This window comes from Chinchilla lanigera, unplaced genomic scaffold (genome assembly GCF_000276665.1).
Source record: "Chinchilla lanigera isolate Chin_1 unplaced genomic scaffold, ChiLan1.0 scaffold00004, whole genome shotgun sequence".
Lineage (NCBI taxonomy): Eukaryota > Metazoa > Chordata > Mammalia > Rodentia > Chinchillidae > Chinchilla > Chinchilla lanigera.
In genome coordinates, this window is record NW_004955405.1 from 39,033,474 (window position 1) to 39,059,869 (window position 26,396).

General features: G+C 56.1%; 2 protein-coding genes across 4 annotated transcripts in view; one reads left to right on the plus strand and one right to left on the minus strand.

The window, feature by feature from the left end:
- Window positions 1–26,396, plus strand: part of Chst11 (carbohydrate (chondroitin 4) sulfotransferase 11) — a gene marked incomplete at its 5' end in the record, with an annotated part of 149,085 nt that overhangs the window by 48,428 nt on the left and 74,261 nt on the right.
- Window positions 5,754–8,198, minus strand: LOC102013792. Of its 2 annotated transcripts, XM_005374598.2 has the most exons (3): window positions 7,930–8,198; window positions 7,649–7,808; window positions 5,754–7,043 (listed from the first exon to the last, which is right to left on the minus strand). In XM_005374598.2, exon 3 carries the CDS (start codon window positions 6,967–6,969, stop codon window positions 5,971–5,973), a length of 999 nt encoding a protein of 332 aa, XP_005374655.1. In that variant the 5' UTR covers window positions 6,970–7,043; window positions 7,649–7,808; window positions 7,930–8,198; the 3' UTR covers window positions 5,754–5,970. The 2 variants fall into 2 exon arrangements, with proteins under 2 accessions (XP_005374655.1, XP_013374405.1); XM_013518951.1 differs by having other exon boundaries at window positions 7,649–8,198.

Sequence of the window (26,396 nt, forward strand, 5' to 3'; positions counted from 1 at the left end):
GTGCCTGTGTGAACTGTCCACGCGTCCGGCTCCTGTTCTTCCCGTTCACCCACGTTATTCCGTGACACTGTGCTTTGCCGTGTTCCTGCGATCTGGCAGAATGTGGCTTTCGGATTGTGACAGGACCGTGCCTACCCTGGCTCAGCTACTGCGGAGTGACTTCACCCCAGTGCCTTGCTGTCCTCTCTGAGTGGAGACTGGAGAGTAACTTCCCAGGGGGTGGAGGAGAGTATTTATAAAGTATCTTCCTGGAGCCAGGCAGGCGGGGTGGTGGTTGTTATGGTGATGGGTGATGTTCCTGTCCTGCCTCCTGATTGGACGAGCCCGCCTGCCGACTTCCTGCCTGTGTCCTCCGTAACCCCTTCTCTTCGCCCAGGCAGGTGTGCTGGCTGATAGGAAGGTTGCATAGCAATCGTCCACAGCTTTAAGGCCTGTCTTAGTCTCTGGGGATTCTGAGTCCGAGGCAGCAGTGCTAACAGGTCCAGCGCATTCTAGAATCCCATGGAGGAGGACATTCCTTCAGCATCAGGTTTGAGCAAGGGCACAGGTGCTTTTGGCTCTGTACCACCTTGCGCATGGGTGTGTGGGCCAGGCAGGGACCACTGCTGAGCCCATCTGAGCCATTCCCTCTGGCTTGCAGTGTCCATCGTCTTGTTACTTTGCAAGGCCGTGGACAGAGCAGGCTCCACGTGACCGTCAGCCCGGCTTCCCTGACATCTGGGATTGGGGGCCGGGCTGCAGGAACTAGCAAGTCCCGGCCACCTAGGGACGCAGCCAGCCTGCGGGGGCCTGGCACAAATCAGCTCTGCCCTCGAGATGGCACTGGGGGGGTCTGTCACACTGGGTGGTGGTGAACAGAAACCAGCCCCGAGGCCCGGGGACCTGGTTGGCAGCCCGGTTCTGGCTCCTTCGCGAGGCGGAGCCCTCCCACTCAGCGGGCACGGGGTGGATTTGTGCCCGCTGTGTTCCCTGAAGTCTCCGGTTGGCTGTGCAAAACCTTTTCGATGCATTCTTAACTTTAGAAGGGCCTGGGTGCAGCGCAGAGTTGTGCGGGCCGTGGAGCTCCCGGGCACCCGCTTCCAGCCCCTGGTTGGTGTCTCCCGTTACTCGGCCACACTGGTCATAGCTCATGGGCCAGGCCAGTCCACTGTTACGCACAGAGTCCAGACCAGAGAGGCCAGGCTGCGGGGGGCCCATCCTGTGCGCTTATGCACGCTCGCTGTGGGTTTTCTCTGTGATGTTGGCCTTGATCCTTTGGCTGAGTGATTAGTAGTTGTAGTAGTTAGTAGTTAGTGTCCTTGAACTGCATGCCGCATTGTGTGGGCGGAAGTCATTCCGTGCAGACTGCACTTAAGGAGGATGTGCAAGGGCATTATCTTCCCAACTTCACCGGCCTTGGTGCAGCACCTTCTCTCTGCCGTCTCCTGTCCACACCCGCTCCTCGTCCTCCCACCACTGGGACTGTAATTCCCTTGTCTGTGTAAACAGTAGGTTAATTGGCCAAATTAGTAGACGTTTGGGGTCAGCCCCCCAGCTTCCAGGGCCTGCTGTACCTCAGTGTCGCAGCCTCATCACCGGCGATGTTTACCGGCTGTATTTTGAAAAGTGCTGGTTTTGAGCAGTGGCCATGTGAAGGACTCACCCAGGTTCCTCTCCCACGTGGGGGGGTGTCACGCGGTTCGTCACACCGCACAGCGGCTCCCCGTGAAGCGGCAGGTGCTGTTGCGCTGGTTTCAGGGGTGTAGGCCTCAAGGCAACAGGAGCAGCAGTGCGCGAAGCAGCCGCACAGCTCGGAGCTGCGGGCCGGGCAAGCGCATTTGAAAGCGAAACGTTATCAGTGTGTTTCTTTTTCTTCTTTTGGGAACCGAGAATCGTACTTGGGACCTGGTGCTTGCCAGTCAGGCGCGCGCTGCGGAGCTATATCCCCGGCATCTGTATTTTCTAACCGCTCTCCCTGTTTCCCGCAAGGAGCTGATAACCCCACCTGTCACCTTGCCCCTGTGCTGGAGCCCGGGCTGTGGAGCAGCAGAGCGCTGTGTGTGTTCCTGGCTGTGCACCCGGCAGCTGTGACCGCAGTGAGGTCACTTCTGTGTCTCTGCATCTGCCGGAGGGAAGGGCGCTGTGATGGTATCGCGGCTGCAGGGACAGGACAGGTTCGTTTGGTGGGCGGGTCTCACGCCGCCTGCACTGTCCACCAGGACAGTGTGACTCCAGCAGGACGGCAGCCAGGGAGCTGTGGTTACCTTTGCAGACTTTTAACAGTGGTGTAAGTGCGGGACCCAGAGTCAGGTGTGGAATTAATAAATAATAAATTAATTCCACTAAATTGACCTATGTTCATTTTTTCATTGTAATTTAGGAGCCATAAAGAATGTAGGGAGTGCCCTGGATTTAGGGAAAAATTACCATGTTTAGCTAAAAAGTGTCGATTCCAAGACTTTTATAAAATTTTGTCTTTCTTTCCATAGCACTGGAAGGCAGCGTTTTGGGGAGAGCTGTCATTTTGCAAAGAAAAAATGAAAGTAGGAGAGAATGTGTGTGCGCACGGCAAAGCCCGGAAGCCTGGCCAGTGGGCCATTAGGGCAGCTCACTGGTGACCTGCGGTCCCTCTCCTACCTGCAGGATTTTTTTTTAATGTTCGAATGTTCATTAGAGCAAGTTCGCAGTGCACGGTGGTTCCCTTCATTGCAGGGAGCTGGTGCATGCACAGAACACATCTTAATTCTTTCTTTGTCCCCTTCCCTCCTCCGACCGCTCCGTCTCTCATCAGTCCCCTTCGCATCTGCAAAACCACCCGGACGAGGTTGACTCAGGTCCTTGCCTCAGCAAAATCAGAAGCAGTTGGTTCCATGTCAAGGGCCGCGGGGCACACTGGCAGATGGGTGAAACCGCGGTGCTGGGCCTAGGAGCGCTGGCCCGGCCCCTCCAATGACAGCCCTAACGAGAGCGGAGGTGGGCAGTCCAGATGGCCTGGAACATTTTGATGCCCTAAGTGCAAGCAGTGTCTTTACTAACCATGCACGCACGCGCGTGTAAACGGAGGGGTGGGGTGGGAAGTGAGTTCTCCCTCTAAGATGTTACTTCCTGAGTTTAGGTTAAAGTCGGGTCAGAAAAATGTTTTATTCCTCTGAAGTGTTTTGGTAGCAAAAGCCAAGAGTCCCTGGCAGAAACTTCGAATAACTTTTAGAAGGTGGCCCAGCAGGCCCAAAAGGTCCAAACACACCAGGTTGTGAGAACCAGGATCCAAGCTCCATGCTTAGACTTTTTTATCCTGCAGAATGTTTTTGAAGTCTGAGAGAAGACTTTAGAATTAGCTTCGGCAGACCTTTAACAAATCTGTGTGCCACGTGTACACACGCCCACGCACGCACACACACACACACACCCTGATTTAAAAGATTCAAAAGGCCCTGGCCGTGCTATCTTCCTTAGGTGACTGGCTGGCAGACTGGTGTCTACCTGCATAGTGGCCCCATGTCTGTGATGTTACCATTTTAGGTGACCATCCTGCTTGACAGGAGACCCTTGTCATTAAGTGATCCGTGTTCAGCCTGGATGCAATTTATGTGCAGTTTTTTTCTTTTCACTATAACAAAAATAATGGCGGTATTCTCTTTCTTTTGAATTTTTATTCGGAGACAGGGTTTCTCTAAGTTGCCCAGGCTGGGCTCGAACCTGCCGCCCTCCTGCCTCAGTCTCCCAGGTGGCCAGGATTACCGGTGTGTGCCACCTTAGCTTCCTTGTGGGGTGGTGATAAATGTTCGTGAGCTGAGTTTTAACATTTCCACAGCGGGCCAGTGTGTGTTTTGAAGGCGAGCTCAGGGCGGCACCTCTGGCTCGCACACCCCTTCAGGGCGACGGGTCTGCTTAGACCGAGTATGTCTGCAGCACCTTCGCCTTTGGCTCGTCTTGTGGAGGAAGGGGGTCGCATGGAGGCGCGCAGCGATCTGTAGATCAGGCCAGTGATGGGTGCGGGCGTCTCAGGAGGAAAGGCGGCTGGGCCCGCTTGCTGGACATGGACAGCCCTGGGTAGCACCGCGGCATGTTTGACTCTCCAGCAACTCTCTCAAGACTTTCTTGTTTTCAACACTGTGGATCACGGGGCCCGGCTGGGGTCCGCAGTGAGCTCCAGCTTCCCTCCATCCAGGAAGGAGAGGCTGGTGCTGGTGCCAGTGCTAGCAGCGTGGAGAGGGTGCTGACGTTTGCTTTAAAGATGGTTCACATCCAGCCACAGTGGGCAGCAGTATCCCCCCAACTGCACAGAGTTTCCCATGAGCCACCTACCGCGTCCCCGGTGCACACCCCAGAACTGGGTGTGTCCCCCAAACAGGGGCCCAGAGAGCTGTGTGTCCGCCTGTGTTCACAGCTGGAGCCCGGTCCAGTTGCTCACGGGGACGGAGGGGCCGAGCTGCCCAAGTGTGCTGGGCGGGAAGATGGCAGGCAGAAGGGTCTGGGCCTGGAGGTGGAACATGGCCCCCTTCAGAAGGGGGCAAATGCGGGTCCCTGCAAAGCGGGGTGACCCTTGAAGACTGGATGTGAGAGAACAAGCCAGACACAGATGAGCACCATGTGAGTCCCCGCACCTCATGGGCATCCGAGCACAGGCGAGGTCATAGGCTGGGAGAGGATGGCGGTTGCCATGGGCTGGGAGGGCATGGGGTATTAGTTCAGGGGTTTGGGTTTGCTAGGAAGATGGGAAAGTCCTGGAGGGGATGGTGGTGCCGGACTGCACAGTGGTGCGAGTGTGTTTAATGCTGCTGAGCTGCACACTGAAAAATGGTTAAATGGCCAGGTGTGGTGCTGCACACATGATGCCAGCACTCTGGGAGGCTGAGGCAGGAGGATCATAAGTTCAAGTTCAGCTTGGGGAACTTAGCAACTTAGCAAGACCCTGTCTCAAAAAAAGTCCCCCCAAACAAACAAAAACAACAAAAACTGGGGTGGAGTAGGTCAGTGCAAAGGCCCTGGGTTCGGTCCCCAGTACCACACACACACGCACAAAGCGTAAAAATGGCCAGTTTTACTATATGTACACTTTGTTTACTTTTAAAAATGCCCCACATGGACACCAGCACCCTCATCTAAGCCCAGGCTGCTTGGAGAAGGACCGTGATGATGGAACGGGTCCCACGTGAAGAGCCGTTGTTCCCGGAGAGAAGCTTCTTCCTGGAAGGAGGCAGTGGCTGTGGGGAGGTGGCAGGGGGAGGGAAGACGCTCCTCGCTGTGTGTCCTCTAGTGCCTCTTGGTTTTGTGACACGCAGCCGCATTCCCGGCCCAAAAAACAGCTCAAACCCTTTAGATCTCCTGGCAGTGAAGACGGCCGCGGAGGGAGATGCAGATTCCTTCTGAGGGTATTCTCACCAGGGAGTTCTTCCCTCTTGTTGCAGCTCTGCCCTCACGACCCAAGCACCTCCCACGGCCTCCTCTTCCTAACCATCCCTTTGGGGATTTTAGCATAAGAATTTTGGACAGAGGCCTGGTGTGGTAATTTGTGGTCCTAGCATTCCCAAGGCTGAGGCAGGAGGATTGCTTGAGTTCATGGCCAGCCTGGGCTACAAAGTGACTTCAAGGCCAGCCCGGACTACATAGTGAGACCCTGTCTCAAAACAAAACAACAACATAAAAGAATTTGGGGGACAAACAGTCCAGAAATGCTGGACATGGTGGCACATGCCTGTAATCCCAGCACTTGAGAGGCTGAGGCTGGAGGATTGCCATGAGTTTGAGGCCAACCTGGGCTACAAAGTGAGTTCAAGGGCAGCCTGGACTACATAGTGAAACCCTGTCTCAAAAAAAAAAAAAAAAAAGAAAAGAAAAGACAACATAGTCCAGAACTAACCATGAGGAGCCCCTGTGGTAAGTACCTTGCCCAAGGTTATTGAACCCCAAGTGATCAGCTTTATTTCTCATCGTATCTGATTGCTTGGGGGTAGGTATAAGGGTTAATTTTCCTTCCCAGGTTCTTGTTAGCTAGTGTGACAGGGGCACTCTGACCAACTCAGCCGCCCACCTGAGAGCTCTGGGTTTTACCTCAACGCATACTGAAGAAGAGATTGAGACGTGTGTCCCAAAAAAAAGTGACAGATACAGCACCTGGCCACGCATTTCCGGGGAGGGAAGACATGCCGACCCCTCAGCCTGTGTCCCTTCCCGGTGGTGACCGCGGCTGCATTGGCCCAAAGCAAAACAAAGCAAAAGCGAAAGTTCAAAAACAAAAGTCCGAAGACAGCGGTGCTCAGGCCGCTGAGCATCGCGCCTGTGGCTTTTCTTTGGTGCTTGGCTGCGGCCCAGGGCAGGAGCCCGAGCCTGCCCGACAGATACGGCCCCGGGCTCTGCCTTTTGGCACTGCGGCTTCCACGGTTTAAGTGCAGCTCCGATTTCTGAAGCAGATGGCTTCCCGTGCAGAGCAGGATTCCTGACCCTGGCATCTTTCGGAGAGGCGAGAGAAGCCGAGGGGAGAACTCCTGCTTTGTATTTACAAATTTTATTAATAATAAAGTACTCGGGTCTTCCGGCCTCTCTGGCAAACGCTGTTTCACTTGGGCGGGGGGTGGAGGGAGCTTGGGGTTTCTGAGACCGGGGAGTCACCCAGGTGGGCTGGCCCGAGCGGGCCGTGGAGGGGGAGGAGGGAAGAGTGCAGATACAGCGGCCGGCCGGGAGAGGGTCCGCTGGCCCCGGGGCTGAGCCACACCCCCAGGCTTTCAGGTCAGTCTTTAGAACTGGAAGCAGCCCAGCGCAGGCCCGAGGGCCCCAGGAGCGGGGAGATTTTCCGTGCAGGGTGGGCGGTCTGAGAGCTGGGCAGGGTCCTGGGAAGCGTCCCCAGCCAGCCAGCAGGTGCCAGCACCTGGTACTGTGCCCTGACTCTGGGTGGCAGGAGCCGCAGGTCGCAAATGAGCAAACAGCGTTTCCGTTGCTGAGCGACAGACAGGAGAGCGCAGGGAGGCGCAGCGCGGTTCCCCGCGGCGCCATCAGCGGAAGGCTGCGTGGTTTTGCCTCGCTTCGCTGGCACCTCTGTGTTGGTGGGTGTCCGTCCTCGGTACAGGCTGTGGGGTCACAGGGACTGGGTTTGTATTTGGCTGCCCCGGCTCTGCGGCCTTGAGCAAATTACTTAATCTCCTTTGGGCTTTCATTCCCGTGTCTTTAAAATGCAAATTGGTGTAGTATCTATCTATCTCATGAATTTGTTAGGAAGATTAAATTTTTTCTTCCTGAACTAGAAGAAAGCATCCTTTTGCCCCTGTTCCTTGCTTTTGCACGCAGTCTTGATCCCTGGAGCTGTAGCAGCTTTCTTGTGCACATGAGGTACACAGCCTGAGGGGAAAGCTGCTATCTATGGAAAAGATGGTGGACGAAAAGGGTGGAACCACAGGGTCCTTGCGGTGGCCACAGGAGACCTCCCTCTGGACTTTCTGAGGTGGACCACTGACCTGCTGTTTTGTGCAACTGCAATTATGTTAACTGATACAGCTTTATTGCCAGCTGTAAACTCATAGCCACGGCCGTGAGTATTAACACTTGGGCTCTCGGGGAAAACCCAACACAGTGCCCCCCGACAGTAGGTACTGCATGGTTTATGGTAGGAAGAGGGATAGTTGAAAAGAGGGGAAGGAAGGATGGGAAGGAAGGAAGGACGGACAGACGGACTTACATGCTGATAAATGGTAAGCACCTCTCTGGGAAATAAAAGCCAGCGTTTGCTGGTTTCCCTGGTGTCCGCATTTCGGTGCTGAGGTGGTAGTGCTGTGCTCAGGCCTGGGAAGAGTGCGCACAGGCGGCTCCGGAGGCTTGTTGAGGCCTGCCTCGGCTTCCTGCCAGAGGGACAAAGTAGGAAGTAGAGAGAGAAGAAAAGGATGGGCCCATTAATATTAATAACAGTCATCATGATAAGCAGCTCAGCAGCGGCAAGCCTAACGTCCAGGCAGCGCTTACCTTACAGAGCGCCTGACCCTCACCCGGCTGCCAGGCCAGCCGCTCTTCGGAGTGCTTGGCGCTTCTGCTTCCGGGCAGGTGGAAAGCTTAGGTCAAAAGAGAAAGATGAATTGGGGCCACTGGCGGGGTGAAAGGGAAGAGCTCTGTAGTCTTAGCATCCGCTGCAGAAGTTTTGTAGATTTTATATCCTGGTGTCTTTTCCTAAAACCCCAACTGTGGGCGATCCGTGGGTTCCACCTCATCGGAGGCCGGGGAGGGAAGGCAGGAAGCACAAGCATGGCTGAAGGGCGCGGGGTGGTCCTGCTGTGGGCTCCGCCCGGGACAGATGCCAGGGCTTCCTGTCCCGCTGGAGGTTAGGATGGTGCCGCCGAGTTGAAGGAGGCTGCTGCTTCTCAGCACGCTGCAGACCGTCTGTGGGGGTCAGTTTGTCCCTCCTGACCCTTGGGCCGGCTGTCAAACCCGCTTTGCAGACACCAGGGCTGTCCCCAGGGGTGCTGGTGACGGTGCCCGGTCCTTTGGATTTTCCAGTCAGAGCCTGTGACCCGCAGCGCAGGAGTAGTTCGCTTCCTTGTTGTTTGACAGCGATTCCCCTGGGTGGCAGCCCTTGCTCACGCCCCGAAGGGGGTTCAGAGCCCGATGCCTGTAAATCCGTGTCAGGATTTGAGCGATCAGCTACCTGCCAATGTCTTGATCTTTCTAGAGGCAGAATGGAAATTGCTTTGCAATGCCCAGAGCATTGCCTGCCCCTAAGATGGGGCTGAACTTTTTCTTAAAGGGCCACTCGTGGACCTCCTGGGGTCGGCAGGCTGAAGGCAGTTTCTGTCACCACAGCCCGGCTGTGCGGGCGTAACTCGAGGGCATCCCCCAGCCACCAGCAGGTAAGGCCGCTGGCTGTTTCCTGTGGGACTCCACACGGGAGGCAGAGGGAGGCTTTGGGCCTGGCCGTTGTCTGCCGACCTCCGTTCTTGGGGTCTTTGGATGGATCGGAAGCTCCTCCCCTGCCGGTGTAGCAAAGTCAGTATGCGGTTTTGCTAAAAGACCCCTCCCTGCTGGAAGTCATGGTGAACCCCCTTCCCCCGGGGTGGGGCTGAGCCCGTGAAGAGGCGGAGGGAGGATCGGGGTCACTTTGTGCCCACGTGCGGCCTCTGGACTGCATGTCGGTGCACTGACACACTTCCTGGCCTCGTTTGTGTTAGCGGCTGGCTGATGCTTAACTTCCCTTCGGAGACCTTAGATCCTGTGTCCTTCTCTTTCTAATAATGTGGAGCTAAGAGGAGGTGAGGCGCGTGCTGCTGGCCCTCGTGACCCTCCCCTGTCGCTTAGCTCCTGGGGACTTGGCCGGTTTCAGAGGTCGCCCCTGCTGCCTTGAAGCGTGGTTGGGATTCTCAGTCTCCCGGCCTCTGAAGGAAGGAGCGCGGTTCCCAGCTGCACACACGCTGCGGCTTCCCCTCAGCGGGACGGAGAGGCCAGCATGCAGCTTCCCGTCGCACCCACCTGTGTTCACAGGGTGACCCGGAGGAGGTGTGGGGCCGCGTGGTGGCTCTGGGACCCACGCGCCAGGGGCTGGGTCCCCACGCTGACAGCGGGGTCCACAGGGAGGTGGGCGGCGGGTTTCCAGTGTGTGCCCGGGCTCCGCTCGCTTTGGCACTCCAGCGTTGGGTACGGATCACCACAGCAGCTCGGCTTTTGGGACGGAAGCCTGCCATGGGGCTGGCGTCTCCTGGTTTCGATCCCTTTTGGATCTTGCAGGAGCGGCAGCCTGCGCCCTGCTGCCCGCGCTGGCGGCCTCACGGACGGCGGAGGCAGGGTTTGCACTTGCACGTCCCGCTACCTGCAGCTGTCACGTTCCTCGAGGGGGCCTCGTGGGGGGCCTCGCCAGTGCGAGAGGGGTGTTTGTAACAGGGCTGTGCGGGTCCGGCAGCCCCTCGGGGACAGTGACTGAGTCTGGGCCTCGCGCTGGGCTGTGGGGGTGCGGTGAGAGGTGGCGGGGGAAGGGCTAGGGCGATGGGCATGGGGTGCCGCAATGGCGGCTGCTCTTTCTCCTCCTGACACCTTCCTGCTGTCCGGTTGGAGCCGTCGGGCGCTGTGAGGGCGCAGTTGGAACTGGAAGCCGCCTCTGCAGAGCCTGCCTGTCTCCCTCCCTCTCCCTGCTCCTCTCCCTCCCTCCGCTCCTCCCTCCCTGCCTTCCTTCTTCCTTCATTCATCCCACACGTGTGTTTTGAGCAGACCTGCATCATCTTTCCCACTTAAAGTGAGCTTTTAAAAAAATCAGTGACAAATGCTGGCGAGGATACGGAGAAAAACTCTCATACGCTGTTGGTGGGAATGTAACGTACCGTAGCCACTATAAAAATAGTATGGAAGTTCCTCAAAAACTAAAAATAGGGCTACTCTAAGGTCCAGCTGTCCTACTCCTGCATATGTGGCTGAAGGAAATGAAGTCAGTGTACAAGAAAGACATGTGCGTACTGTTTCTTGTGGTGCTGTTCCCAATAGCTGAGACATAAACTCAGCCTAGGTGCCCATCAGCAGATGAATGGATAAAGAAAATATGGTATGCATGCAGGATGGAGTACTACTCAGCCATAAAGAAGGATGACATTGTGCCAGTTGCAGGAAAATAGAACTAGGGGACATCATGTTACACGGGACAAGGGACACACAGGTAGACAAGTCTCACGTGTTTTCTCTCAAATGTGGAAACTAAAAAGAAAAAAGACCTGAAAGCGGGAGAGGCACTGAGAGGAAGGGGAGGGGTGGGAGCAGGAGAGAGGCGGGGTCAGGACTGCCGGTTGTGTTCATTCTCTCACTCGGCCACTCATTTGTGCTTAGCTCATTCAGTGTGACGCAGGCGCGTGGTGCCGGTAGTGAGGTGCCTTGTAGGAGTTCGGACTTGGGAGGGGTGAATTTGATGGCTACTCTCAAAACTCAGAAACAGATCAGCACAGGAAAGCTCTGAGATAGGGTGGAGAGCGGTAGTCACGCCCCAGCAGGCGACACCTGCACTTTATATTTGGGTGGCAGTAAAGACACCAGATTGAACTTGAGGAGTAGGGTTCCCCCTTCAGGTCCCCCATTTATTGAGGGATCTTGGATTGGTCACCAAGCTCTACAGCTTAGCGTCTGCTCTGTCTTTCCTCCAGATTTAGAGCCCTTTGTGAGCCGGGTGTGGTGGCGCACGCCTGTAATCCCAGTACTCGGGAGGCTGAGGCAGGAGGATCGTCTCGAGTTCGAGACCAGCCTGAGCTACAAAGTGAGCTCAAGGCCAGCCTGAACTGCATAGTGAGACCCTGCTTCTAAAAAAAAAAAAAAAAGAGCCTTTGTGAACCATCACCACGCTGTCTCCCTACGAGGGCCGCATACCCTGTGTTGTGTGACTCTTGGACTCGGCAGTGTGCCGTGGTGCTTATGGGATTTGCTGTGCAGTGCGTTCTGCTGTGGGCGGAGTGTGCCTTAGGGAGGCAGCTGACACGGATATGCCACACACCCTGAAGAGGAGCCCGACACTAGAGCCAGGGACCTAGCTCAGCCTCTTGGAGGTGTTTGGTGTTGGGCCAGTCACTTAATCTCCCTGGGGTGCTTTTCCCCGTGTGCGAAATAAGTGAAGTTGACTGCCAGCCTCACCCGATACACAGGAGGCCCGAGGCCCAGTGAATGCATTGGGTATACACGGCCCCACCTAGCAAGGGTGCACAGAAGTGCAAGTCGGTCGCTCGCAGGACATTCCTGACATGGCTCCACCGCAGCTCCGTGGTGCCTGGCTGTGTTCCTCAGTGTTGACCTTACCCATGTAGTCCAGGATGGCCCCAGCTGCGCCTCATCCATTTCCGGGGAAGGGCGCCTGTGCTCACATCCCATTGGCCAGAACAGGGTCACATGACTTGCTTCACATTGCCAGGGAAGCGGAGAAATCTCATCCTTACTCTAGGAGGCAGGCGCCTGACCCACTTCGTATGCTGTTGAAGAAGGCAAGGTTTAATTCGGGGGAGTGAGCCAGGTCTCTGCCCCTGCAAAGTAAATGCTACCTCTGAACCCTGAGGTAGAAATGATTCAGGGACACCCGCAGCTTGAATTGGAAATGATTTTACCCTGCTGGAGTCTGACTGAACACCGTCCCCAGCTGTAGGGAGCGCGCTGTGTGCCCTCCGCTGTGCTGAGGAGGGCTTTCTGTACGCCGTTTCCAGTTAATCCACACCGGAAGTGAGTTCCCGAGGCTTTGAGAAGTCGGAGAAAGGTTTGAACCTGGGACGGTTGCACTGGAGACGGGGCCGCCAGGGCCTCAGGAAGCTCAGCCTTCTGGGTCCACTTCCAGCTTTGCTGCACCTGCCCCTCCTCCGCCCTGTCCATGGTGGGGACGGAAGGGGACGCTGGTGCCCTGGCTGGTGGTTTTGCTGGGATGCTTTCATCACACGGGATGGACTGAGCTTTGGGTGCCTCAGCAGGCAGAAGAGGCCTCAGGTCCTTCAGAGGAGGATGGGCGGGGCCAGGAGAGCCACTTACAGTGGAGGGATGTGACCCGGAAGTGAAATACACCCTTGGGTGCAGACCTGCTGTTGCCTTCAAGGGTCACTTGGAGCAAAAACAAAGAAAAGGAGGCCATCTTCCCGCTTTGAGTTCTCCGACAGCAAACCAAACTTCAGGGCCTGAGCTGGGGGCCCATGCCCTGCTTGGCCCATCCGAGATTCCGTAGCCTCCTCAGGCCTAAGTGACTCCTGTTACTTTGCAAATAGTTCAGGCTTAGTGTGTTCAGAATTTAGTTACATTCACCTATTTCTTGGTGATATAAAAATCGCTGTTCAGTGAAATAATGTGATCATGTCCTGGTTTAGGCGCAGGATTTTAAGGCACCATTTTTACACAGTCCTTATCTTCTAGAGGCTGGGGTGTCTGGCCTGCCCAGCGTCCCAGCAGGGCGGGTCTTGGGTGCCCCTGCAGGGTCAGTGCTCTGTGAGTGCTCAGAGGGACAGCTCATGGTGACCCAGCGTACATCCTGCCTTCTTCAACTCCAGGAAGGTCAGAGAGGCACTTTGGTGCCCTGGTGCCTCAGTCTCCCCAGCTATAAAATGGGCTTGAGAGTGATAGAACCTCCCTCACAGGTGGCTGCTGTGCGGTTTGAATGAGATGTTAGCATACAGTGTGCGGAGACCACGCCCAGCGTGAATGCACACAGAACAGTCGTGTCTCTGCTCTTCCGGCCTTCGCAGCCCCCACCCTCGTGTGCTGTGATCCTCCTGCCTCAGCCTCCTGTGTGGTGGGATCACAGGTGTGCACCAGCACACCAGGCCAGCCCAGAGCCTCTTCTGTCCACCATGCTTAGGCATCAGTTCTCCAGTGATCAGACAGCTTTTCCATCCTCAGCCTGAGTTGGCTGTAGCTGCACTGACAGGGACTCACTCCATGATTCATACTGGCCTCTAGGGTGGGGTGTGGTGACAGATGTGTTCCGGCTCTGGATGTGGGGGAGGTGGCTGTGGACGCCCTGCTCTGGGTGTTTCCGGTGCACACGAGAGGGCTGTCTGGTGGTCCTGTAGGGGGTGACAGCCAGGAGGGACACAGGCTGGACTCTGCCTGGGCCTGGAAGGCGTCAGTGGTGCGTATTCTTAGGGCTCTGAGCCGTCACCCGGCTTCACTTCGACACCTGGTCCCCTTGGTGTGAGAGATTTGCTGTTGGAGACCTGAGGCAGACACTGAGGGGGCACGAAGGACTTGGTGGCCTCTGTCCTTGCCTGCCAGGAGCTCTGTGGTGACGCTGGCTTCCCGCTGCACCCTCTTCCTGCAGCTCCAAGTAGGAGCACTGGGCCTGCCTTCCCCTGCTGGGCTCCCCACTGGGCCACCAGGAAAGCTCACAGGCCGAGTCCAGGGCTGGGCCAGGTCCCAGGGCTGGAGCCTCTGTGACGGAGGGTGCGTGTGGGCATGGCTGAACCACTACCCATGGAGTAGGGGCGGTCAGCATCCCCGCTCGTGCTGAGAGGAATAACCGAGACAGTGCTTGTGAAACCTGGTGCAACCCCAGTGCACAGCGGGTGTGCAGGACACGCACCTGCCGCTGTTGGGACCTGCTCCCGGGGCTGGAGTTCCGCCCCGTCCACTCTGACCCATCTTCTCCCGGATCTGCTGAGGAACCGGACTGTCCAAGGTGGAAATGCGTTTGCCACTGTAGTATTTTCCCCAAGAACATGTTTGCCTTTTATCCCAGCAACCGCAGTGGTGGGGACCGAAACCAGAGGTAGTTGGCTTTGAACCTCATCTTTAAGGGACCCAGGAGACTGCCGTGGTGGCCGCCCTGCTGCCTAGGACTTTTGTCCTTGTCTGCTTGGTGTCAGTGCGTGGCTCGGGAAGCCCCAGCATCAAGACTCCGTGTCACAGGTCCTGGGGGTGCCTGCAGGGGTTGGGGACAGAGTGACTTCGTGAGGGTGAGTGACCCAGAACTGTCGGCTCTGGCATCTCTGCGGGGAGCGGGGCGTGGGCGCTTTGTGGTTCTGCCCCACAGTCCCGGGACATGGGTGGCTTCAGGACGGGTCTCAAGGGTGAGGGTGCATGCACGCAGTCAGGCAGGAGCAGCTGAGGCGAGTCCCCGGGCTGCGCACTGCGGGGACAGAGACACACAGCTCGCTGTTCTCGGGGTCTCTGCAGAGCAGGAGCCGCAGAGAGAAAGCGTCCGCTGGCCCACGCGTGGGGCCCTCGGGGAGCACAGCTGGGAGCCAGGCTCGGCCCCCTGTGCGGCCACCGGTACGAAGCATCCACATGGTGGCTCTGAGCCCAGTGTGGGCATCGGGGATCTAAAATGCTCCCCGAGGACAGGCCCTGAGGCCTGCTGGTCCCCATCCGTGACTTCTCCGCTTCCTCCTCTGAGCCCTGTCTCACATGTGACAGAAGCCATCACCGTCCCCTCTGGGAAACTCTCCTCTTTTGTTTTTTTTAAGTTGCAAGGAGGCAGTTTGTCTATCAGATGAAAGCTGTCTGCAGCAGAAGTAATTGTAGACTCGGCAGTCATGAGGGTCAGGACTCAATAGCTGCACAGAAATACCCGCTTTCTCCTGCGGGGATCAGCCCCGTCCCAGAGGGGATCAGCCCCGTCCCACCGGGGACTGTGAAGGGGGCTTTGCAACTGCACTGGTGTCCTGTGGCTTGCGGGGACTTCTGCACGATGCAGGGACTACTTTGAGCCCCGGGCTCAGCGCTCAGAACACGTGAAGGAGCAGCCGCTAGACCGTAAGCCGCCCTCTGTGTGGAAGCCAGCCGGTCACTGGGGACCTTAAACTCTGGGAGGCTCCTCACACATCACCTGTGCAGACATGGTGAGTGAGCCCAGCATGGTCCTCCGAGCTGAGCCAGGGTGGATCCTTCTCCTCTCCCCGGAGTGCCCGCCTGAGAGAGCTCCTTCCTGCCCGTGATGGAGATGGAGACCCAGACGGATGAGCACTGGTTCAACAGTGGTTGTCTTGTTAGGTGGGTTAATGTTCATAGACACACACACACACACACACACACACACACACACAGGTCTGGGCACTGAGTACATTCGTGCTGGGCACCCCGAACTTGAGGACTCCTTTTTGGAAAGAAAGGAAAGGCTGTGCACACATGAGGTGCTTAATAACTGCTTCTGCATGACAGCATAGGGTGGGTGGGGCTTCTATGGAACTCCAGCCAAGCCTGGTCATTCAGCCTCTGGGGGAAGGTGTGGGTCCCTGGGGCAGTGGGGTGGCTGGGTGGAGAGAGGAGAGGGTCCTTTAGGCCCCTAGACACCTCTGTGTTCACCGTGCAGTGCTCCTTCCTGAGTCCCAGACTTTCACCAAGGGCCTCTTTCTATCTTCGGAGCTCAGTACCCTAAGGATACTCTGCCAGTGGATTAACATCTCACTCTTTATTTTTTTAAGACAGGGTTTTACTATGTAGTTGAGGCTGGCCATAAACTCATAGTGATCCTCCTGCCTCAGCTTCCTGCGTGCTGGGATGACGGGCGGGCGTGTGCCACCATGCCTGGCTCACTGCTGATGTTCTTGTGAGGCGCTCCTCCCGGCGGAGGAAATGCCGGGAGCTGTGTTTAGTGCTCGAAGTCTATTTCTGGGCGAAGCAGGGTGCTGAGTTCATTATGTGGTCAGTGCCAAGGGCAACTTCCGCGATCCCTGGGTCCCGGGGGCAGAATAGAGCCCATCTCTGTGACAGTCCCCGCCTCCTCTGCGTGCGTGGGTCAGTGCAGCCCTGGCTGCTGCCCGGGGCTGGAGTTCTGGGCGCTGCTAACTCCAGACCGACCTGGGGGAACAAATGGGCCTTTCTCTGTTGCAGAGGAGATTTTTTTTAACTGTGTGTCAACAAAAGGTCCATAGACAAGCTCGTTCCACATTCACGCGGCTGACTTCACGAGGGTGGCGGCACGCAGGTCCCTGCTGCAGTTTCGGGAGCATTTGGGTTTATGTCTGTGGTTACCAGGCACCGGGAAGCCACAATAGCTGGCCTGTTCGGCGTGGAGCGCGGTGCCAGCGGAATTTTGGTGAGCTTCCCAGCGGGGCAGGGAAGACCTTAAATCAGCCGGCGGACTGAGTTACAGAGGTATTGAGCTTGGCAGGGATCTCACATAAACTGCCCTCCTTATTTATAGATAAGGATAGCCAGTGGGGGCGGGGGCGGGTCTTGTGCAAGGTCACCGCCAGTCCGGCATCTGGCCTGCTGCAGGCTTTCTGTCCCTTTCTGTCCTTTCTTTCCCCATAGACTTCCTGTCCTGATCCCAGTACTGATCCCAAGGGCTGGTCATGGAATAACCCTGAGATGCACGCTCCCGAATCCAGCATCCCTCCCAGGTGCGCATACGTTCTGCGCGTCTACTTCTGCTTCTGTATCGGGGTAGACTCGGTCTTTACCTCCGAGCTGACCTTTCTGCTCAGAGTCTCTCCTGGCTGCGATCTTCCTTCCTGGTGGCCATGGCGGAGCCCGCTCTGTCCCCTGAGAGCCCTGGGTCCCCAGGCAGTCTCTGGACAGCAGGCGTAGCTTTGGAGCATGGAAGATCCTTCCCAGGACGCCTGTGTGCCGCTGGGTGCTCCGCCGTTGCCATCCTCTCCGTCTGAGAAGCGGTTTGCACTGAACTTCAGGGCAAGCTCTGCCAGGGCCTCTTTGGTCGGGGACAGGAAGCTGACGCTGTCCCCAGGGTGGCCCAGCACGTGCATTCCACACCCGTTGGAAGTTTTGGGCGCTGGAGTTTCGGCACCTCGGCTGCAGGGCTGGAGTGATTAATTCCCTCAAGGTTCGTTGAGGACTGTTTTGTAGCTACTCCAAGTAGGAGATGTGGAAGGGAAACTGAGGCCATGTCTGACACGAGGAAGAGACCACGAGGAGGCCCAGGCGCCGTGGGGTTTAATCCTTGTTCCCTCAGAGGAAGAGGGAGCTGGTGCGGAGGGACGAGGGTCCCGCCACCCTTCTACCAGCCGGGGATCGGCCTGGCCCTGCCTCTTCCTGGGCTCTGGTACGCTGCGGTGCTCGTGGACGTGTCCTTTTCCTGACGCACATCCCCTGGTTTTAGAAAACCGCACACAGGAGGCAGCCATGCTCAGTGCGAAGGCCGTGGGACCAGACTCGGGCCTGACCGCCCGGCTTGCGCCCCAGCCCCGCGCTTGGCTCTTGCCCATGGATAAATCCCTCAGCACTGCCGAGCCTCTGTTTTGCACAGATAATGTAGAGATGCCAACGATTCATTTTGCAACTGAGGGTGCCCTGCACCCCCCTCTGACCCTGGCAGCAAAGGTGAGCCGAGGACATGGGAACAGGCAGGTAGCAGAATGTGAGTTTACAGTTTTCACGCCCCTTGACTGGGTCAGGCACGCTCGGATTTCTAATGAATGAGTCCATGCTATCGCAGGTAATGTCCACTGGCCTGTGCGGTGTCTCCCCCGGCTGTGCACTGCAGACTCCCCAGCCAGAGGGGCCCCGTAATTCGGGCGACTTTAGGCCATGGAGGGGAAGCCGGAGTTAAGGCCCTGCTCAGCGGTGCCAGGCTGACCCGACGTGACGTGTGTCACGCCTGCTGCTTCTGAATCACTGAGATCAAACCCACCAGCTCCCATCACGGAGGGGTAAGCAGCCGGTGGGCGCATTACTTATAAATGAAAACTGTGGGTAATGATCACATAAGGTCAGCCCAGAGGTACCTGTCCTTTTTACTCTGATGGATATTTGGGAGAAAAAGGCCTGGACTTTCAGGAAAATCGTTCACTTTTTGCTTTCAAGCTCTTGTGCTTATTTGATTAGAGGACGGAAGGCAGAAATCATCTGGGATGTTTCCCTGTAACATGATAGATTTGAGAGAGAAAATGTCTGTCATGGTTTCTCTTAGGAAGAGGGAAGGCTGAAGCCAGAATATGAAAGCAAATTGAGACTGAAACTGGCTTCTGGATTCGGCTAAAGTCTAATGCTTTTTAGCCACCATGAAGTGAACGGTTCCCTGTGTGCACAGGCAGGTAGGACAAAGCGCGGGGTGTTTAAAGGATAAAAGGGACTCATTAAGGCAGTTAGGTGAGGCATCAGGCTGCCCGGTTCCTAATACGACTTAATTTCAGTTGGAGTTTTACACCGGCCTGCGTTGTACACTTGTGCATCGTGGGTACGCTGAGGAAGGCCTAGTGACGGACACAGCACGTGAGAGGCCATCAGAGAACGCTAGGAAAATCTGTAACTGAGCTGCCCTCTCCCAAGGCTGGGACGTGGCCAGGGGCTCTTCCTGGGAGTTCAGGAACACAGTTCTGCTTTCTTCGCACTTCCCCTACGGTTTGCTTTTAGGACGGAGCAGGGCCTGGAGGATTTTTGTCAAGCAGTGGCCTGGCCCTCTGGGCTCTGCCCTGCATTTGGAGGGAAGGAGGATTTTCCTATGTCTCGCAGTCATGTTTGTGTAACTGGCTTGGGTAAACAACTTAGAATTTTCGGTTCCCTCACACTTTCTGTGAAAAGCTGGCAAAACCTTGCACATTAACGTTTATTGAAATTAAAAACAAAAGGCAAAACTGGGATGCCCTTCTGCCCTTTGCACGTTTTCTGTGGTGCTCTTGTTCTGCCTTGATTTCCCCTCCTGCACCTTGACCTTGGGCATCCAGGAGCCGCCTTCTGCCGTCATCCTTTCCGGTGCAGAACCTCTTACTTCCTGCGCCTCACTCTAGGGGTGTCGGCTGCACCCCCAGAGAGCCGACCTCCGCTAGCTTCTCCTGTGGATGAACCCCTGACGTGGGCGGGGGGGATGTCCGTCTGGAAGTGAGAGCACAGCGTGATTTGAGTGGCCCCTCAGTAATTCACATGCCGGGAGCCCGGCGCCCACATCTGCGTGCTCCTGATATATGGAGGCGGGGCCTCTGGGAGGTGATAGGATTAGCTGAGTAAGGAGGCGGGGTCCTCAGCGGCCTTCTCACCTTGTGAGAGGAGGAAAGACCTGCTCTGGCCCTGACCCTCTCCACTGTGGTGCTGTGCCAGGCCCTTGACAGGAGCTGAGCACAGGTGGGCGCCACACTCTCGGCCTCCCCTGCCTCCAGGACCGCGAGCTAAGGAGACGCCATTCGTTATGGATGGCCTGGTTTGCAGTGTCCGGGTGCAGAAGCAGCACACAGACTAGGACCTGGTCTGTTACTATTGCGGAACGCGGCACAGGATGCCGTCGACCTGTGTGTGTCTATTTGTGTATGATTCAAGAATGGCAGACCCTCTTGAGAACTGGGAAGTCTGCCCCCGTTTGTTCTTGAGTGTTGCAGAGTTTCACATTTCAAGAAGGCTGGTTATTACTTGATTTTAGGCAGCGGACCTCAGAGGCCCCGGAACCGTCGACTGCCCGGGCTTCCTGCCCTGCGAAGGCTGGGGTGGGCGTTGGGAGGGGGGCTCAGGCTTGTGCCTCCCGGGGCCGGGTGCCCTGGCGCTGCCGTCTCCATCTGGGAGCCACCCCCCCAGGGGCTGGGGTCACCCTTGAGGGCGTGGGCGTTTTCTGTCTGTGGCACTTGGCTCTTGGGCTTGAGGACATTTGTCATAGCTTGGCAAACACAGCTTTGAACTTCAGAGAGCAAAGGAGAGCCAGAAGAGGGAACGGCGAGAGTGAACGCACAGTTCAGCAGTCGGGGCGGGAGGGAGGCCGGGGATCTGTGAATGAAACCAGGGACTTCTCATCACGGTGCCCCTTTCCCTTCCCCTCCCCCTCCCCTCCTCCTCCCGGTCTGCTGCTGCTCTGTGGTCCAGGCTGTGGAGGCTGTGACTGGGGGATGTGGCTGGGAGACCAGAGGCACCGCCGTGTGACGACCGGCTTGCTCACTGTGAGCCCTGCTCTTAAGAACCTTATAAGGCGCCTCCTCTCCCTGTTCTTTTTCTCAGTGACAAAATTGGGACACGGAGGAGTTGGGAAGCTCGCAGATCACTGGCTGCTGGCGGGGCCCCGGCTGTATGCGGGACACCTTGCAGCCTTGGCGTCTGCCCCGTGGCGTTACACAGACACGCAGCTCACTTCCGGTTTTCGGGTTAGGCCCCGCGCTCTGGCAGATGTGGGCTTGGAGTGCTGCTGTCCCTGCGTCTCCTGTCCTTTCGCCCCTTCCCGCGGCCTCCATCAGGCGGCTCCTGTTGGCGATGCCCAGAGACGCTGAAGTCAGCCTGGAGACTCTGTCCTTTCCTGCTGTGTGCCTTCGGCTAGAGCCAAGTCCTTTCCTGTGAGCCAGAGGCGAACGCGCCCCAGGCTGCTAGCGAGGGAGGTGTGGACGGAGCAGCATTTGCCACATCTCCCCGCGCATTAACCTTCTTCCTGTTGAATTATTCCCTGGGTGTCACTGCCCAAGAGGGAAGCTGCTGGCCAGCGGGGTGTAAACATCCCGCCTCCGCGGACGCAGTGCACAGGGGCGTGGCTGTACAGTCACATGTCTCTGGTGGCGTCTTGGGCCACAAGAAAGTAACACAAGGGGAACAGCTGGAGAGGCGGTTCCTGTCTTTAACCTGTCTGGCAGATGGAAATGAGACCCTGGGTTTGGGGCCTGTATGTGGCAGCTAGCCTTCTGTGTGACCGTGAGCGTGTCTTTGAGACAGGGTCTTGTTATGCAGTGCAGACTGGTCTTGAACTCACTGTGTGGCCCAGGGCAACCCTCCTGCCTCAGCCTCCCAAGTGGTTCTGTGCCTGGCTTTAATAGTGCCTCTCTGATTTGTGAAACATGTAGTTCCCACAGATTCACATGTTTCTGTTATGTCTGCAACAGTGAGACTTAGTGGGTAGAGGAGGACTTTGAGGCACTCTCTCGGGGAATAATTAGAAAGGGGGTGGGGACATCAGGCATGGTAGCTGGGCCAGGCCCTGCTGTGAGCACCTGATGGGCATTAATCTGCCTAGTCTTCGCCCAAGTGTATCAGACAGGCATCTTACTGTCCTCATTTCACAGATGAGGGAACTGGGACCGGGAGGCTGAGTACTTTATCAGGGCCGCAGATGGGGCCCACGGGTACCTGCTTGTTAGGGCTGCTGTGACAGCTGCCACCAAGGGGAGGCTTGAGCTCACAGAATCTGTTCCCCAGGGCCTGGGAGGTAGAAGTCCGAGAGGAGGGGCAGCGGTGCTGTTGCTCGCGAGGGCCTCCCTTTGTGAAAATCCTGCCTCCTCCAAGTCCGAGAGGAGGGGCAGCGGTGCTGTTGCCCGCGAGGGCCTCCCTTTGTGAAAATCCTGCCTCCTCCTTCCCGGGCCTGGTGGCTCCTGGCGGCTCCTGGCCGACCTTGGTGTTCCGTGACTTGGCGTTCATCCCTCCAGTCTCTGCCTCTGTCTGCCGAGGTCTTCTCTCTGTGTGTCCTCCCCTCCTCTTACAAGGACACCAATCTTGGGGTTGGGGCCCACCCTAGTCTGGTGTGACCTCACCGTCGTTTCACTGGAATTATATTTACAAGAACCCTCTCTCCAAACAAGGCTGCAGTCCGAGGTTCCGCGTGGCTATGAATTTGGGGGACACGTCAACTCACGCGTCTCGGTCTTAGCCGGGGAGGGGTGCAGAAGAGGGAGAGAAACAGAGGCCTTGGGAGGCTCAGGACTTTCCCAGGTGGGCTTGAGAAAGACCAAGGGTGGGTGGCAGTCCCTGTGGATGTCACAGAGGCCGTGTGACACGAGTGAGCTGGAGTCACTTGCACGGAGCTGAACAGCTTCCTGTCCCCACCTTGAGTAGCTTAAATGAAGGCGATTCACAGAACTCCCTCTGCCAGCAGACATCAACGCGCCCCAGTGGTCAGGTTAGACTTGGCCCCCAGGCCCAGGGAAGAAAGTGTGTTGGTGTGTCATCCTCGTCCCTGCAGTCCAGGCCACTGCGGGGCATAGGCGGAATTCCCCAAAGGGCAGGCGGGAGGGCCCACGGAACGAGCTGCCATGCTCTTAATTACTCTTTTGAGCTCTGTAAGATGCAATTACTATGATCCGTATCGCAGCGCTTGTGTCTGGTTTATCGAAGTGAACATAAAATGTGATTTGAACCTAGATTAACTGTGAATGGTTTTTCCACAAGGTCTCAAGTTTCTCAACAGCAAAATTTCTCCGCCACTGCGCGGTTTCCAGGGGCGGGATCTGTGCGGAGGTTTGGGGGGGCGGTTTCCTCCGGTCACCCAGCCTCAGCCTAGGGGCAGCCCGCAGGTGCCGGGTCCTATTTGTCCTGTCAGGGCAAGTTTTTCCTGTCATGAGGGTGCCTGTTGCACACAGAAAAGATTTCTAAAAATATTAAACCCCCAAGCCTTGGAACCTACCTTCAAGCTAAAAATCTCAGTTTCTGTCCATAAATCTGGTGCGTTTCACCAGTTATGCCTGGGGTAGCCTTCAATGAAGAAGTCAGCCTTTAACAACCCTACAATCGGAAGAGTTTAAAAGTTGCATTTAGAACTTAATATATTTAAAACCCATTTTGGATACTTCGGTTTCCTGGCGAGCAGATGAATATCCAAGGATGTGAAGTCAAAACTTCAAGCTTAGATGGCGGATCTTAAGCTTCTTAAATGCCTCAGAATCGTGTACACATGGAAATTTCAACTTACAACCTCAAGTCGAAATAGTTTTTCAGTTCAACATTTGCTGTTGGTGTTGGAAGATAGATTTGCTACTCAGAGGGGTCAGAATCGTGAAAATATTAATATTATGGGTTTTGTTGTCAAAGGCTTCCTGTGTTTATTTTTTAAAATAGCCTCTCTGAGATTTTATGCCTGGAATTCCCCTCTCCGAGCATAGCGTTCTGTGGTTCAGGATAGAGTCCCGGAGTTGTACACACAGCGCCACAGCCCGAGTTGAGAACATTTCCAGCTCCAGAAAGAGGCCTTGACGTGCGCGCACGTGTGTGTGTGTGTGTGTGTGTGTGTGTGTGTGTGTCCCACCACCCGGTTCCCGGGCAGCCTGAATCATTTCCTGTGACTACAGGTTTGCCTTTTCTGGACATGTTCTGCACTTAATTTGAAATCATCCTGGATTTTTAAGGAGACAACTTTGACCTCTCAGACGATTTTGGGGTCACCTTCTCACGTGGGCTGCAGCCTCCATGGCCTGACTTTCCCGCTTGCACCCAAGCTCTGCCTCAGTGGTTCTCCTGCAGCCACAGCCCAGCCTCGGGTCCCTCCCTCGGTCACATGGCGCCTACCCAAGGCACTCCCCCTGGTTCCTCGCTGGAACGTTAGTTGAGAGAGAGCTGACGAGTGTCTCCTGGCCATGACTGACGCTGAGGCTCAAGACTGATGCGCCAGAGATCTCATATTTGGCCAAAAAAGGACCAGTTGGTAAGAAAAGACAGGCTTGTCCTGCTAGCACTCTGCGAGGCTGAGGCAGGAGGTTCTGGAGATAGAGCCCAGCCTGGACAACTTAGTGAGACTGTCTCAAGAAGGGGGGAATTGCTGGGGATGTAGCTCAATGTGAAGTCCTGGGTTTCAATCTTCAGTCCCCAAAACAAAACGAAAAGCAACGGATGAGTAGATAAACACAGTGAGGTATTTGCACACCAGGGTATATGATTCACCCCTGAAAGAGAACGAAGTTCAGACACATCCTATAATTTTAATGAACCTCAAAGACACTACACAGAGGGAAATAAGCAGCCGCACAGCGACTGCACTTGTGTGCAGGACTTGGGTGGAGGCAGAACCTGCAAGCGTTGTCGTCACCGCCTGCCTTGCTCTGTGGGCACACCTGTGCCTCCCCGCCTGCCTCAGTATCCCCAGACCTTTCTGAGACAAGAATTCCCAGGGCCTTCGTTGGATCCTCAGCCTCCCAGCCCATTTCCAGGGGCTCTGGGTCTTCAGGGATGCGTGGTCCCTCCCGGTGATCAGAAGCCTGGTGGCTCCAGTGACCGATCAGACACCGGGTTCGTTCGTTCCTTCGCTCATTCATTCATTCATCCGCAGAGGCCTTGAATGCAGCGCTCTGGCTGGCACTGGAGCTGTGGAAGATAGGGTCCCCCGGTTCCCTGGGGCATGGAGCCCACAGCCTTGCAGAGCCCATAGGCTGTGACCTACAAAGCATTTGAAATAAAAGAAAAGAAGTGATAAGAACCTTGAAGAATAGAGCAGAGTGAGTGAGAGCCAGAGAGTCAGAGAGAGGGAAGGAGGGAGAGAGACAGACACACAGAGAGACGGTGAGACAGACGCAGAGGGCAGGAGGCGGGAGGCATCCGGGAGATGTACGTGTGCGTGTGTGCACATGCGTGCGTCTCCAGGAACTGACAGGTGGTGAGAGAAGCAGGGAGGAGAGAGCAGCTGGGAAGGGAATCCTAGGCGGCTCAGCAGTGAGTGCAAAGGCCCTGTGGGCCTTTGAGAACCAGTGAGCTGACCGGTATCTGCCTGGGCTGGGTCAGGGCTGGAGGTTTTGCTCAAGATGGTGGTAGGGCTTTGTAGCATCGACCACACTGCGGTGTGGGGCTCATCTTCAGATCATTGTGGCACTGGTTGGGAGTGTGGAAGAGAGGGCCAGGGGTCAGCAGAGGACTGGGGAAGGGTGTTTAATCATAGCCCTGGTGGACAGGGTGGTGGTCATCCTGGGCTGGAAGGTGAGAAGGAGTCAGGGAGGACCCCCGGGTGTGATGGACCCAGCCCAGGGGGCAGCAGCGGCGTCTGTCACCATGCCGGACTTTGTGGGAGGAGGTTTTAGATGTGGGGGTTTGAGCACTCTGTCGGGTTTATTTTAGCGTGTCATCTCATGAGGGAACTCAGATTTTTTTTTTTTGGTCTTTCTGAGACAGGTCTCGCTATGCAGTTCAGGCTGGCCTTGCGCTCACTTTGTAGCCCAGGCTGTCTCAAAGTTGCAGCGATCCTCCTGCCTCAGTCTCCCGAGTGTTGGGATTACAGGCGTGCGCCACCATGCCCAGCTTGGGAACTCAGATTGAACTGCAGTGGACGTGCTTAGTCTGGCCTGGACTCTCAGGATGCCTTAGGCAGAGTTTCTTTCTCTGTCTCTTTTTTTTGGTACTGGGACTCGAAATCAGGACCTTGTGCTTGTCGGACAGGCACTGTGCTGCTGAGCTCTTTCCCCTGTCCTCAGGCAGAGTTTCCAAATCATGTGCTGTGATGTATCACTGGGCTCCGAAATCCACTTCGTGAATTGCAGCTGCATTAAAAAGAAAAAGATAGGCAAATACCAGCCCCTCCCATGCTCACGACTCCCTTGAACTCTGGTGTCAGGTTTGTGTGTACGTGAAACCTGGGCGTCGAAGAAGAACGGAGTGAGGACAGGTGTCGGGAGCCGCTCTTCTGCCGAGGCTCTGCCTGGAACCAGCCGGGCGACCTCAGACAAAGCCTGCTGTCCTGGGTGTCTGTTTCTGCACCCATGCCGTGGGGCTGGGGAGATTTCTTAACCTTCGAATGCCTGGTGCCTCCTGCCCTTTCCTTGCCAGCCTCTCATGGTGTGTGGGTAGGTGGTGGACCCCAGTACTGGAGATAATGTTTTGGCTTTGTGTCGTGGTCCATTCTGGCGGCTATAACAAAATACCATAGACCTGGCAGCTTCTAAACTCCAGGAATGGATTTCTTGCAGTTTTGGAGTTTGAGAAGCTCAGAATCAGGGTTGTCTTTGTTACTGTTCTCTCGTTGTTAAGACAAAATACCTGACACCCACAATGAAGGAAGGAAAGGTTTATTCAGCTCACAGTGTGTGGAGGTTTCAGTCCATACTCACCTGGCTCCAAGGCAGAGTGGCACATGGCAGAGGGCAACAGTTCGTGGTGATGGCAATCAGCTAAAACAGCAAGAGCAAAAAGGGAGGAGCAGCTGCCGGGTGTGGTGGTACATGCCTGTGATTCCAGCACTCAGGAGGCTGAGGCAGGAGGATCCTAGCGAGTTTAAGACCAGTCTGGGCTACAAAAAGAGCTCAAGGCCAGCCTGAACTGCACAGACCCTGACTCAAAAGGACCAAGAAAAAGAAAAAACAAAAACAACAAACAAAGCAGGGAGGATCAGAAGAGAGCAAGCCTCCTTCCCTCCCTTATATTGCATGCAGGCTACCTGCCTCAGGGCAGGTGTAGCACTCACA

Excerpts from the sequence above, each read along its gene's own strand:
- LOC102013792 (XM_005374598.2), bottom strand. The coding sequence starts at position 6,969 with ATGGCGCCGCGGGGAACCGCGCTGCGCCTCCCTGCGCTCTCCTGTCTG.